The sequence below is a fragment of the Primulina huaijiensis genome, chromosome 2 (genome assembly GCF_012295235.1).
Source record: "Primulina huaijiensis isolate GDHJ02 chromosome 2, ASM1229523v2, whole genome shotgun sequence".
Lineage (NCBI taxonomy): Eukaryota > Viridiplantae > Streptophyta > Magnoliopsida > Lamiales > Gesneriaceae > Primulina > Primulina huaijiensis.
In genome coordinates, this window is record NC_133307.1 from 27,728,029 (window position 1) to 27,740,517 (window position 12,489).

Consider the following 12,489-nt stretch of genomic DNA (forward strand, 5'->3'; position numbering starts at 1 on the left):
TGTATGTGTGCATGACAACAGGTAGGACAGGATCAGGGTCACGCAGAGGATGAGAGATCGAGATAGCGTGGAGATTACGGGCGTAGAAGATCACTAGTGGTTTTTACTAGACATGTACTGAATTATAAACCCTAGTATGTTGATTTCAATAGAACATGTGAATGTTAATGGTAGTTGAATAAGATGACAGTATTTTATATAATATCTTATGCTTGTTTATATACAATTGAATAAATGTTAAAAGCAAAATTTTGACCCACATTTTCTAGCAAAGATCCAATTAATCCCAAAGATAATCGAGTTAGAGCCCGGGTCCCCACAAGGTCTATCTGCTTGTGTTGTTTCACATCGTTTAGATATCGGTTTTACTCTTTCCCTATTGTCGGATCTGTCCCCAACAGAGACAATACTACCCGTTGAGATCTGATATCACTCTTTTATGGTCCATCTAGCCAACCAAATCAAATGACACAACGTCATCAGATTGACGCACAAAAACTTTTCAGGAGGTTATTCATCCCAGCACTAATTTCAATCATGCACGCTTGGACCCAAAAATTAATCATAACTCGAATAATCGCTCAAGTTTAATATGATATATTAGTTCGATTTAATTAGATTCAATATATTTAAAACTTTAATTATAATCTCTCATGACATATTCATTCAGAAAGGGAAAAAACCCTCCGTAGTGATGTAGCATAAAAATTTAAAAAAAATTAAATCGAAACTCCGAATATGAACTAAAAAAATTCAAATTATGTAGTACCAAACAATTTCTGCTTTATAAAAAACTAAAACTGATGATGACAATGTAACTATATTATTTTAAATCATACAAAAATCCAATCTTCTTGTGTTGATCACTCTTGTAGCATGAGCAATAATTGTTTAAACTTATCGACAAATCTTCTTCCCAACAATTTTTCATGAAATCGAACATATGATCTTGTCATTAGTACTAGTTGCAAGATAGAACGCATTCGGGGGTTCAATCCTAACAAATTCAGTTAGAAGTAAAAGGATATCGAATAATTTAAGAAATCATTAATATCCCTAATTTTATATGTTCTACTACATAATATTAAATATAATAAGAAATAAAAAATTTTGTTCCGTTCTTCTGATTTTAAGAATAACTCAAAGACAAAATTGTTAATAATTCATCTCTAAAATTATATATAAATATTGAGGTTCTTAGTAGTCCGATTTTGTAACATCAATTAGTTTTTACAAAAATACCCTATTCATTTATATGAATAATGTTTTTTTTTTATAATATACTCATATATGCAATATCTATTTTGAATTAAAAATTCACATATTATCTCTAAAAATCACATATTTTATATAATTAAATTATTTTTATCTAAATAATAGTTAAAACTATAATAAAATTTTATGAATCTATTCGATATATTAATCATCATAATCATGATTCATATAGTTAATAATCATTATTTTACACACACATATGAATATGTCATTCATTAGTATTTTATACATTTATTTACGCCGTGACTCATTAAAAAGAATAGATAATGAATGTTGCTGCCCATAGCATAGCTGTTATTCAATATAATTGACGTGTATGAGTGACATTCTGACATGGAAATAACATCTACCTTTTATTTATTTATTTATTATTATTATTATTATTATTATTATTATTTGTGTGACGACAAATGATAAATTAAGCAGTCAAATATGATATATATATTTCATATATATATATAGTGAAATCATTCATTCATTCGTCGAATAATAAATATACACATGTCTTGGATGACAAGCGTGAAACCATCCTCTATGCTAATATTCTATGGATATATTTATCTTTTTCTTTCTTCTAAGCAGATCAACTCTAAAAATAATCTTTTATTTTTATATATTAAAAATGATGTTATTGGTNTCTATGCTAATATTCTATGGATATATTTATCTTTTTCTTTCTTCTAGGAAGATCAACTCTAAAAATAATCAATAGGATAATCTATACTATTTTATTAAGGTTTAATAAAAAAAAGGTTTTGGTTTTTTTTTTCCTTGACTTTCTCACGTTTAATGTTTTCATGAATAAAATAACTTCCTAATAATACGTATTCTCCCCCAATTCACACGTATTTGCATGTGCTAGTATGATGACCATTCTTTTTCAATTATACCAAATACAAAAAAAAAAATGTTTATACGCATATCTATACTATTATTCCATTTTAAAACACAACATTATTCCATTTAAATAGGAAAAAAAACATCTAAGTAAATATTTTTATATATATCTCTATTATTTGTTAAAATTAAGCTCTTTTTATTAACTAATTTTAGTATGGTGAAGTTTTTTATTTTTTTTTTACAATTTCCAAAACACCATTTAATCATCCAACTATATATGTCATATTTTTTTATATTTTATTTTCTTTTTTGTCATTTCAATTTTAAAATCTTTCATTTCATTTTTTTAAAAAAATAACTATTTCATTATCTGATTTTCAACATAACACATGCATCCTGTGTGCCACGATCCGCAAGTACTATATTAAAATTAAACTCCTTATATTAAATATTTTGGTATGTTGGTGAAATATTATATAAATAATTCCCTCCTTTGCAAATTCACTAGTCTAGCTAATTTATCTCACTCCTTTAATACAAATTATTTAATACTTAACATATTTATTGATATTTCTTTATTTATGGTAATTTTCTTTCATTTAAAATAAAATTATAATAACAAAATATTATCTTATGTATGGCTAGTTTTACATGAACTTTTATATATATGTGTGTGTGTGTGTAAATATATAATAGTCAATATATATAGATAGACAAAGCATATATAAAAACATATTATGCGTGCACGCGCACTTGTGTGTCGAGAGAGATCGGGACAGTCAACGGCTGGCTAGATTATTAATTAATGTTTATTCAATATGTACCCTTGACGAAATCAAAATTATTGAATTCTTTGAAACAAAATTATATTTTATTGTTTTTATATTGCCATTCCACAATCAAGAAAGCAAGCTCATGGAAATAATTTATTCAAAATCTAATGAAAAACTAAGAAATAAGTTTACCCTCACACTTTGACGTTTGGTGTTTCCTAATTTTGATCAAACAACAATGGCTAACATGAACATTAAGACGATACCGATAGATCGAAAATTCGAATCAAACCATCTTGGCTTTGATCAAATAGTACAGAGAAAATAGCTTGTTACATCCACTGAGAAACAACCATTATTCATGTCAAGTAAGATGAGTTTCATTGATCAGAGGCAGAATAATTTATTTGCGAGTTGCTTTGATCAATGAATTATTTATTTACAGCTCAAGAAAAAAAGTAAAAAAAAAAAAAAAAACAGAGTTTCCACCGATCAGAGGCAGAAAAGGCCTGAAACTCTAGTGGTATTCAATACATATTCTCTTTTGTACATGTGAAAATGCATCCAAATTTATCCGAGTGGAATAAGGCTACCGTAGTAAAGGCACGGCTTATTGTAATTCTTGATGGCTCCGTGGTAACCAATTCTCCTTGATTTTTGGCTCTTTAGGCTGTAACAAATGAGATCCCTTTGCTCCATATGAACTAATATTTCTTGAGAATTATCGTCAGTAGAAATTAGAAACTTCGGACACAAAGGGGAGAGATTGATGCTGTACTCCATTGCCCAAATCTTAGTCCTGTTTTTCAACATCCATATATCCATTCTCGACGTTTCTTCTGAGAACCCGACTACACATAAACCACCCATAAGCCCGATATACTCCAAGAAACTGTATTTTTTCGAGTCACGTATGGGATAGGAAATACTGGCGAATTCTTCTTTCTTTAGGTCTAGAGAAAGAATTGATCTGTCTTTCCAACCAGAAGAAAGTGACCAGTAAATGACTCCATTAACACAGATAGGGTACTCAGAGGTCCAGGCGCTAGAAGGGCAATCTCCAATTTGTCTCCAAGAACCGGAAGTAACATCCTCACCACTTCTAAAGGAGAAAATCTCACACCCCATTTTCCCGTTCCCAACATAAGAATGGTAGTGCAAGTGGACAATCTTGTACTCATTTGTGATTGGAAGGTACCCGAATCCTATGTTATGTAGACGAGAGTTAGAACGATACGGGACACGGACAATTTCGCGAATGGAGGGGTTGCAGACATAAAGAGAGTACATGCAGCACAAAACACTCAAAGGACCACAGGAAATGAACGTGTGAACGGGACCATCTATTACTTTCTTGAATCTATCAGTTACATCTCCTTGCATGTCTACTGAAGTCAATTCAATGGTGGTTTTGCTATTATTAGGCTCCTCAATCGCATCGGAAAGGTATCTTCTGATTAGCAACAGAGGCATATGCTTCGAACATTCAATATGTCGAGCTGCGAATTCCTTGTCACGAGTTAATAAGCCGTGCCACGATTTAGAGACGCACCTGAATTTGCAAAGAACCTTGACAGGAAGTCGTGAGAGTATTTCAATGATCAGATCATATGGGAGATAACCGATCCCTGCCAATTCCATCACATGATAATTTTTCCTTGCTTCCTCCGGTTTTCGATCCTTTCCCGAAATGATGATGACCTGATTCATTGGTGTTATCTTCTGGATTACAAGAGAATAACTCAGTAATTAATATATGTTAGTTAATGTTGGAGAAAAAAACTGCTAGAATGATATCAGTGGACTTTCTAGATATGAAGACGCCTAAATAATCCCACATGATACAAGCATTTGGACAAGTAAGAAATTGCTCGACTCTTTGATTATTATAATAAGCCTTGGTAAGCAACTAGCCAATTTTAATCATATTTGATATCGAGGGGGACTTGGTCAATTTAAGTGTCTTATGGTCGACATTTTTCCAAGAGTTTTTAATTTTTTTTTATACAATAGAACTTGCAATCGTTGTATTTAAGTGGACATTAGGTAAACTTCAAACTAATACAGTGGTCTGCAAATCACTCTAGTCAAGAAAACCGCATTGAACAAACCCGTATAATAGGCTAGCTCGAGAAGTTGTTGACGGGAAAATCTAATTTCTGATCATCGGTCAAATGTTTATCTACTTCAACAACTCTCACACGAACTTGGAGAGTTTACAATTCTTGTGACCACTCTAATCAACATTACTTGAATGTGAATCCCAAGAAATACCCTGAAACGTGTTATTTTCATATTCCTAATTGCTTCTATTTCAGTTCGTAAGCCATATTTACTTGTAGTTTTTAAGTTCCTTTTTCCCAACAAGCTCAACAATAATCTTTATATTAAACACAAAAAACTTCAAAATCTTTCTTACATCCTTGAAGAGAATGAAGTTTAATAACATTAAGGTTTCAACTTGCCATTGCATCATCAGGTACCTTAAAAGAACAGAGAAAACTATGTGACACCAACTATTCAACATCTACAAGAAAAAATACCAGTAAACTAATAGTTTTTCTCCTCTTAATTTGGTATTAACTCGTATATGTTTCTACAAAACCAAATAATAATAATAATATACTTTTCTACAAAATAGACTAGAAAAACATTAGATGAAAAGAAATCGCTTACAAAATTGGGAAGCCAGAGAGGAAGAACATATATGAGAATTTTGGGCTGTACTTCTCATGAAAGCATGACCTTCTTCTTTCAACTTCCTCAGAATTTTTTACACAAAAAAAATATATCATCCAACATTTCTCGTTTTCCAAAAAATTATAGTTTGTTGTAACGATGCAACTAAAATATTTTTGGCCGTATAACAACTCAAAGAATCAAGTTTACATTGCTTTATCCCACTGAAACAATTTTTACACCACAAGAGAAAGACGTCTATTTTCATCACAAATTATTTCCTAAACTTTCCCCAGGCAGAAATAAATATCTTCGATTATATTCAGCAGTATTTTTGCCATGACAAAATCATGGGGTTGATCACGAACCAAACTGTTGGCGGAGTACTGAATTGTTGCACTCAGTAGTCAATCCTTTCCATGATTTATACACGTTGAAAGAGTTACTATGGCAGCAAACCACCGATGCTAGAGTCACTTAAGGTAGATATATGAAAATCAACCAACAATTTTACTTATTTACAGATGCATATATTAATATGTTGAAACAAAGGGCACCCATATGATTGCTAGTTAGTAGAACACTAATCCGTGCACTGTTATGGCCCTTGGTAAAGGATCTAGTTATCGGGCAATCGAGTGGTTGGTCAATAGATCGTTGATTTGTTTCTGGCTTTTTCAACCTATTTTGAATTAAATAAGTTGAGGCTCGATTTCTTAAGAGAACTTGTTGCTCAAGAGTCAAGAATTTGGTATACCAACTCTGATATTTTATTCCACTTTTTTGCTCTCTTATTTGCAAATAGTACACTAATTCAATAAGAAACCAACTAGTAATCATGCAAGAAGAATTAGCAAGCACAGTAAACTAGGAAACTAGAATCATATAGTTTTAAAACTGATTGAAATCTTTATTCCTCGACTAAGCTGGCTAATATCCTTAATTTTTGCCATCGTTATCCCTCGACCGAAGTTGTTTAATATCTTTCTTGTTGGGCTGCTGGTTTGGATCCTTATTTGCCCTAATTCAGGCTTTTGTGCCCATTACATGCACTCTTCTATAGGAAGGAAGATGCACTAGGGAAAAAAAGATAGGCTCCACTGTGGAGAACTTTTTCTGTACAATTAGATAGTCGCCTGGTTGGTAGTGATGCAGCATGGGTATGGTAAATGTCCTGTGCATATTCAAATCAAATCGGTCATAAAAAAAGCTTCAAGCTTGGAGAGTACAACTACAAACTGCAGTTTCAAAGCATACCTCTCTATGCAATTTGTTCACAGAAAAGGGTAGGGTTATAAGATCCAATCGCCCACCAATATATAGCTTCTCAGAGAAGAAACCCAACGTTATCACAAAAAAAATAACTATAAACAATTGAAAATACAGATCAAGGTTTTTTCAACAAGAAAAATGTCCAAGTGGCTTGTTTAAGGCAAACCCCCGATGTGCAGATAAAAATCCAAAGCACAGTATACACAGAGAGTCATCCATTGCCTCAAAAGATAGTACCAAAAATAATAACACAAAGTTAATCCTTTAGCGCAATAGAGACAAGCCAAAAATAATATATGAACAAGGGGATCAATGTCTTAAATTTCTAAGAAAAATAGGAATAATTCCCTCAAAACCTATTATCAACTTGGAAAATAGGTTTTCCACATCTATTTTATTATGGAAATGGACTCCAAATAGCTATAAAGCTCGATGCTTTCCAATTTAGATAAATTTATCAGCCAAGGAAAGCACACATTCAGCTAGGAACAAGCGATGTTATTCACTATTGATTACCGATGCAAGAGGGATGCGAACTTGTGAGAAAAAGTTGATAATGCATAATATAATTTCAGATGCATGCAAAAATGTCCACTCCTTGGGTTGACAACCCCGTTTCATTGTTTATTTAGCACCTTAGCCAAATTTAATATCCACCATATGGTCGTGACACCAGATAAACAGACCATTAACTAACCACACCAAAGACATTATTGGTTTCGTAGGTCAACCTGCAACAATTTCAACCATTCAAACTGCTATAAAGATGACATATTAAATGTTTATCCATATACAATACCGATCAGGGACCTCCATGGGATAAGACATTCTTGGGGACAGTGGCGTATTAAATGTTTTTGGTATGGACATCGGTTTCCCAAATGTAGCACCTGCATTGTTTAGCAGATCATTTACCTAGTCATCTTACTAACACAGGGAAGCATGTTAAAACAAATTTCCCAATTCTGTAAAATACTGAAAGTGCCCTGATATTCCGTAAAATACTGAAAGTGCCCTGCTGCAGACATAAAAAAAGATCATTCAAGCTTATCGAGCAATTGATCTCACAACCTTCTACAATAACTCCTACATCTGCACAGCTCATATACTGTTCGTTTAATTTCAATTTCTTCAATCAATGACTTGGTGTTAATTTAGATTTACTTTATATATCTAATTTATAGATTAATACTGATAAAAGAATGTCACAGTTCCCTTTGAAAACCAGTTATGAGTGACTGTATGAGCCCCCTTCATGTGTATTGAGGAAAAAACCTCCCACATAAGAGAAACAGTTCCAAATATTAAATGGAAAATCATATGGCCAGATTAATATGAAAATTGGGCTATTTTGTGAAAAATGATAATAGAATCATTAACAAATAGAAACACACAAAAAAACATCGGATAATGTCCCAGGAAAAGGGCCTGTCAAGGATCTCACTGAATATTATTTTAGTTATTTGCATTTTGAGGACTAGAGAAGACAAGAGTGAAAATATTTCAGTTGTTGAATTGTATGAATCAAGGAAAAGGAAGAAGAGAATGAACAGTAAGCAATAAATTTGTGGAAGAGTGAAAAGAAACAAAAAAATAGAACAAAAAGATGACAGAAAACAATTATACCCACACGGGAAACAATGAAATTTCAGCCTTAAGAATTACCCCCCAAGAAATCACCAATCAAGCATAAACGGAAGATATATATAAACATAATTGATTTTACAATTGCTTGAAGTCCAAAAATAAGAATCTCCATTGAGGTGCAAAAACCTGCTTCTGCAGTTCACTATCGAAATAGCTCCACGCAGAGCAATATGTCAATATCTATTCATATTCAAACTGAACCTCTACATGAAGGTACTTCCTCATGAGTCTGACAATGGATGAGGTGAAGTTGGCTAACATGTTGCATTCTTCATGCGTTTTGGTTTCTGAAACCACTCCATGGATAACCAACTTCCTGAGGCGAGGGCATCTTTCCAAGAGTCCTGAGACCCACATTGAGAACAGGTCACTGATTACAGTCCACCCGAGTTCCAAGACACTCACATTCACCAAAACAAAAGAACCTTGTAACCCATACTGAACTGTTGCCTCTCTCAGATCGAAACTCAAGGATAGATGGCTTAGTAAAGGAAAGCATGAAGAAATTGTCTCTATTTCCACAACCTCGTCCTCATCGTCAAACAGGATATCCCAAAGCCTAAGCTGTCGCAATCTTGACGATCGTGATATCATATTGTGGAACTTTGCCCATGTGATCGTAAAATTGCTCACATCGACAATCTCCAGATTTTCAGCACTCTCACCAATGTCAAGATGGATGACACTTACATCGTCAATCTTTAGTAACCTCAGCATCCCTTTACCAACAAGCTCAAAAACTTCAAGTGTGCAATCTTTCAAGTGCAACTTCTCTAGACTGTCAGCCTCCAGTATAAACTTATCCAAACTGATTGCTTCAACGTAAATATCCTTCAATGAGTTACTACTCAACTCCATGGTAGCTTGTGGATCGGACATGATAATATCTAGACTGATTAAGTTCAAGACCTCAATTTTGGAACAGGCAGTGAGCAAAAGACTCAAATCCAATGCTGATATACTGACATAACTCAGAGATAAGGATCTTAGGCGGGGGAATCTCTGGTAAATAGGTTCAACCCCTGTAAGTATATTGTGAGCCAAAGACAATACTTCAAGCTTTTGCCGACCACATTTTTCGAGAATGTTGATGCTAGGTGTTGTCCTCACATTATAATGCAGCTGACGCAATGTTTCTCTAGTGAACATGAGCCAGGCAACAACTGGAGCTGCAGCAAATTCATCTACATCGTCCAAAATTATAGAAAGGCACTGCAGTCCCCTGGTTTGAAATATTGTTTGAGTTATAAGTATCTCGAGCCTATCAGTGGAAAACTCGTGATAAAATGGCCAATCACTAGAATTAAATGTAAGAGTATGGAGATGGTTCCTCCAAGCCTCTTGCCACTTTCTGCAAGTCGCAGATGCAATCACAATGTCCCGAGCAGCCCCCAGCCGTGATAGTATGTTCCCAACAACTTCAACTGGAAGATACTCCATCCAAAATCAATTAACCAACTGGAGAGAAAGGATACACATATATTCTATAGTCCACTGAGTTCAATCAAATCACAGAACTTAAGTGGCAAAGGTACTAATCAAAATCCAAATAATAGATACCGCTATGTTTTTCAAGCATTCCTTCTGGGCTGCAGCGGCACTAATCTACCTTAACTTCCAAGTTGATCAAACCCAAAACGCAGGCCGAATATTCTTTATTACTCTGGAAAAAAGAATTTCATACAATGCAACCGATTCAATCATAACAACTAAACCCCCAAAAGGCAAATCCAAAATCTGAATATTCAGCAAATCAATCACGTTCTCCGATTCCAGTAAAAACTGTGGCCAACACCACAACACAATATCAAACCTCACCAATCACTTTAACGCACTCCCATCAACTTCACCTAGCTTCGCTTCGCCTAATTATATTCTGTCTCTGGAACCAGAATAAGAAAAAACATATTGCTCATTTTATCGAAACTAACATTAAAAAAAATAAAAATTAACCCACATTACCACCGGAATCAGACACCAATCACAGGAATCAAACTAATCAACAGATTCAAAACTATCATATCGTGTAAAATAGCAATAAATCAAAGAAAAATTAACGCAAATTTTAATTCATCCGAGATTTTCTCGTTCATCCGCGATTTTCGCTGGAAAGAAAAGGGTCGAGAAGCTAGAACCCGATTCGCTGCCAGGTGAGAGAAAGGTGGGGAATGGTCAAGCGGGTCTGCGTGTTGAGAAACTACACACAGTAGAGGTGTATAATTGTACCTGCAGAATACCGGAGGAGACCCACGTAGATCGTCCGCAGTACGTACAGTTTTGGCCCAACATACGCCTCTATTTATCCGAATTAGGTTTTAGTCTTATAAAAAAACATAAATTAAAATTCTTACACAAAAACTCCGAATAGTTTAAGAGGTGTATTCGTGGCAGAGATTTACTTATTTTTTTATGAGTGAGTCTCATGTGAGATCGTCTCACGGATTTTAATATGTGAAACGGGTCAACCCTACCAATATTCATAGAGATGTCAATGGGGCGGGTATGGATAAACCCAAGACCCGCCCCATGAAGAAAACTTGGACCCATTACCCACGNATTTAACCGGGGTGGGGTGGGTAATGGGTCCAAGTTTTCTTCATGGGGANCACCCCGAAAACGAAATGGGGCCGGGTAGACCCGCGAGACCCGTGAGACCCGAATTTTTTTTAAATGAAAACAATAATCTTCTTATCACATGACTGAATTATGAAACAAACAATCCTCTAAATACAACACAATAGAAAACTAATTCATGTCTTCGACCACACTTAATAATAACAAACAAATTATTTTCACGACATAATGAATCACATAAAAAAAAAGAGTTACTAGCTCTCCAATAAAAAATCTTGACATCCTCAAAAATAAGTCATAACAGAACTTAAACAGATCAATGTAAAATCAGCGAGTAAGCTATCTTTCAGACACATTATTCAGGATCATCTTCCTCTTCATCAATAATAGTGGGACAAGTTGGTAAATTACTTGAAGAATTACTTACAAAATTAAAGAGAGAAAGTACATTGAAAAAATAAAACTGTAATTTAAAACCGTAAAAAAATGTAATTTAAAGAGAGAAAGTATAGTAACAAAATTAAAATGAAAGTACAATAACAAAATAAAAATGTGATTTATTTACCTTCCACGTCACCTCACAACCATCTTCGCGAGCACATCAATTTATATCCACATATATGGGTTGGGTATAGGTTGGGTATTATAGGACCCATGACCCGCCCCATACCCAGACGGGTCTCAAAAATTGGATCCAAGACCCGCTCCATGACCCATTTAGTATGCCCAAACCCACCCTAGATGGGGTGGGTCCATTGCGGGTCTGGGTAAAACCCGGACCCATTGACATCCCTAAATATTCTATTCACAATAAAAAGTAATACTCTTAACATAAAAAACAATACTTTTTCATGGATAACCCAAATAAAGATCCGTCTCACAAAATACGACCCGTGAGACCGTCTCACAAAAGTTTTTGCCTTTTTTTAAATAACAAAATTTTGTGGTATAATCTCACAGATTTTTAAAAATTTTCATAAAATCTTGTAAATTTATTTTGCATATCTGTAAAATATTTTTATAAAACTATATGGTTTTTGTAATTTATTATTAGTTTTTTTTAAAATTAAGTTCAAGACCTCAATTTTGGAACAGGCAGTGAGCAAAAGACTCAAATCCAATGAGTTATTTTTGTAATATGCTGATATACTGACGTATTTGTAAACTTTTTTGCTCTCTTTTTAATATCTATAGATAAACTGCATAAAAAGTTATTAAAAGTGTAGAACCAATTCACCTCCTAACAATCAATATTAATGTTATTAAAAGTATAGAACCAATGCACCTCTTAACAGTCAATTTTGTGAGACATGTCTATAACCGACTCGATTCATACAAAATATTATATTTTATGTTAAAATATTATTTTTTATTTTAAATATTGATCGATTTTATTTATTTCATGAAAATAAAAATCTTTCTGACCGTC

General features: G+C 33.7%; 2 protein-coding genes across 4 annotated transcripts; both read right to left on the minus strand.

The window, feature by feature from the left end:
* Positions 1–3,168: 3,168 nt before the first annotated feature.
* Positions 3,169–4,823, minus strand: LOC140971241 (putative F-box protein At4g38870). Its single transcript, XM_073433392.1, has one exon. It carries the CDS (start codon positions 4,596–4,598, stop codon positions 3,459–3,461), a length of 1,140 nt encoding a protein of 379 aa, XP_073289493.1. The 5' UTR covers positions 4,599–4,823; the 3' UTR covers positions 3,169–3,458.
* Positions 4,824–8,195: 3,372 nt separating this feature from the next.
* Positions 8,196–10,368, minus strand: LOC140971240 (F-box/LRR-repeat protein At1g67190-like). 3 transcript variants are annotated; one of them, XM_073433391.1, is made up of 3 exons: positions 10,305–10,368; positions 10,047–10,149; positions 8,196–9,944 (listed from the first exon to the last, which is right to left on the minus strand). In XM_073433391.1, exon 3 carries the CDS (start codon positions 9,924–9,926, stop codon positions 8,667–8,669), a length of 1,260 nt encoding a protein of 419 aa, XP_073289492.1. In that variant the 5' UTR covers positions 9,927–9,944; positions 10,047–10,149; positions 10,305–10,368; the 3' UTR covers positions 8,196–8,666. The 3 variants fall into 3 exon arrangements, with proteins under 3 accessions (XP_073289492.1, XP_073289491.1, XP_073289490.1); XM_073433390.1 differs by having other exon boundaries at positions 8,196–10,149; positions 10,300–10,362; XM_073433389.1 differs by lacking the exon at positions 10,305–10,368 and having other exon boundaries at positions 10,047–10,183.
* Positions 10,369–12,489: the final 2,121 nt, after the last annotated feature.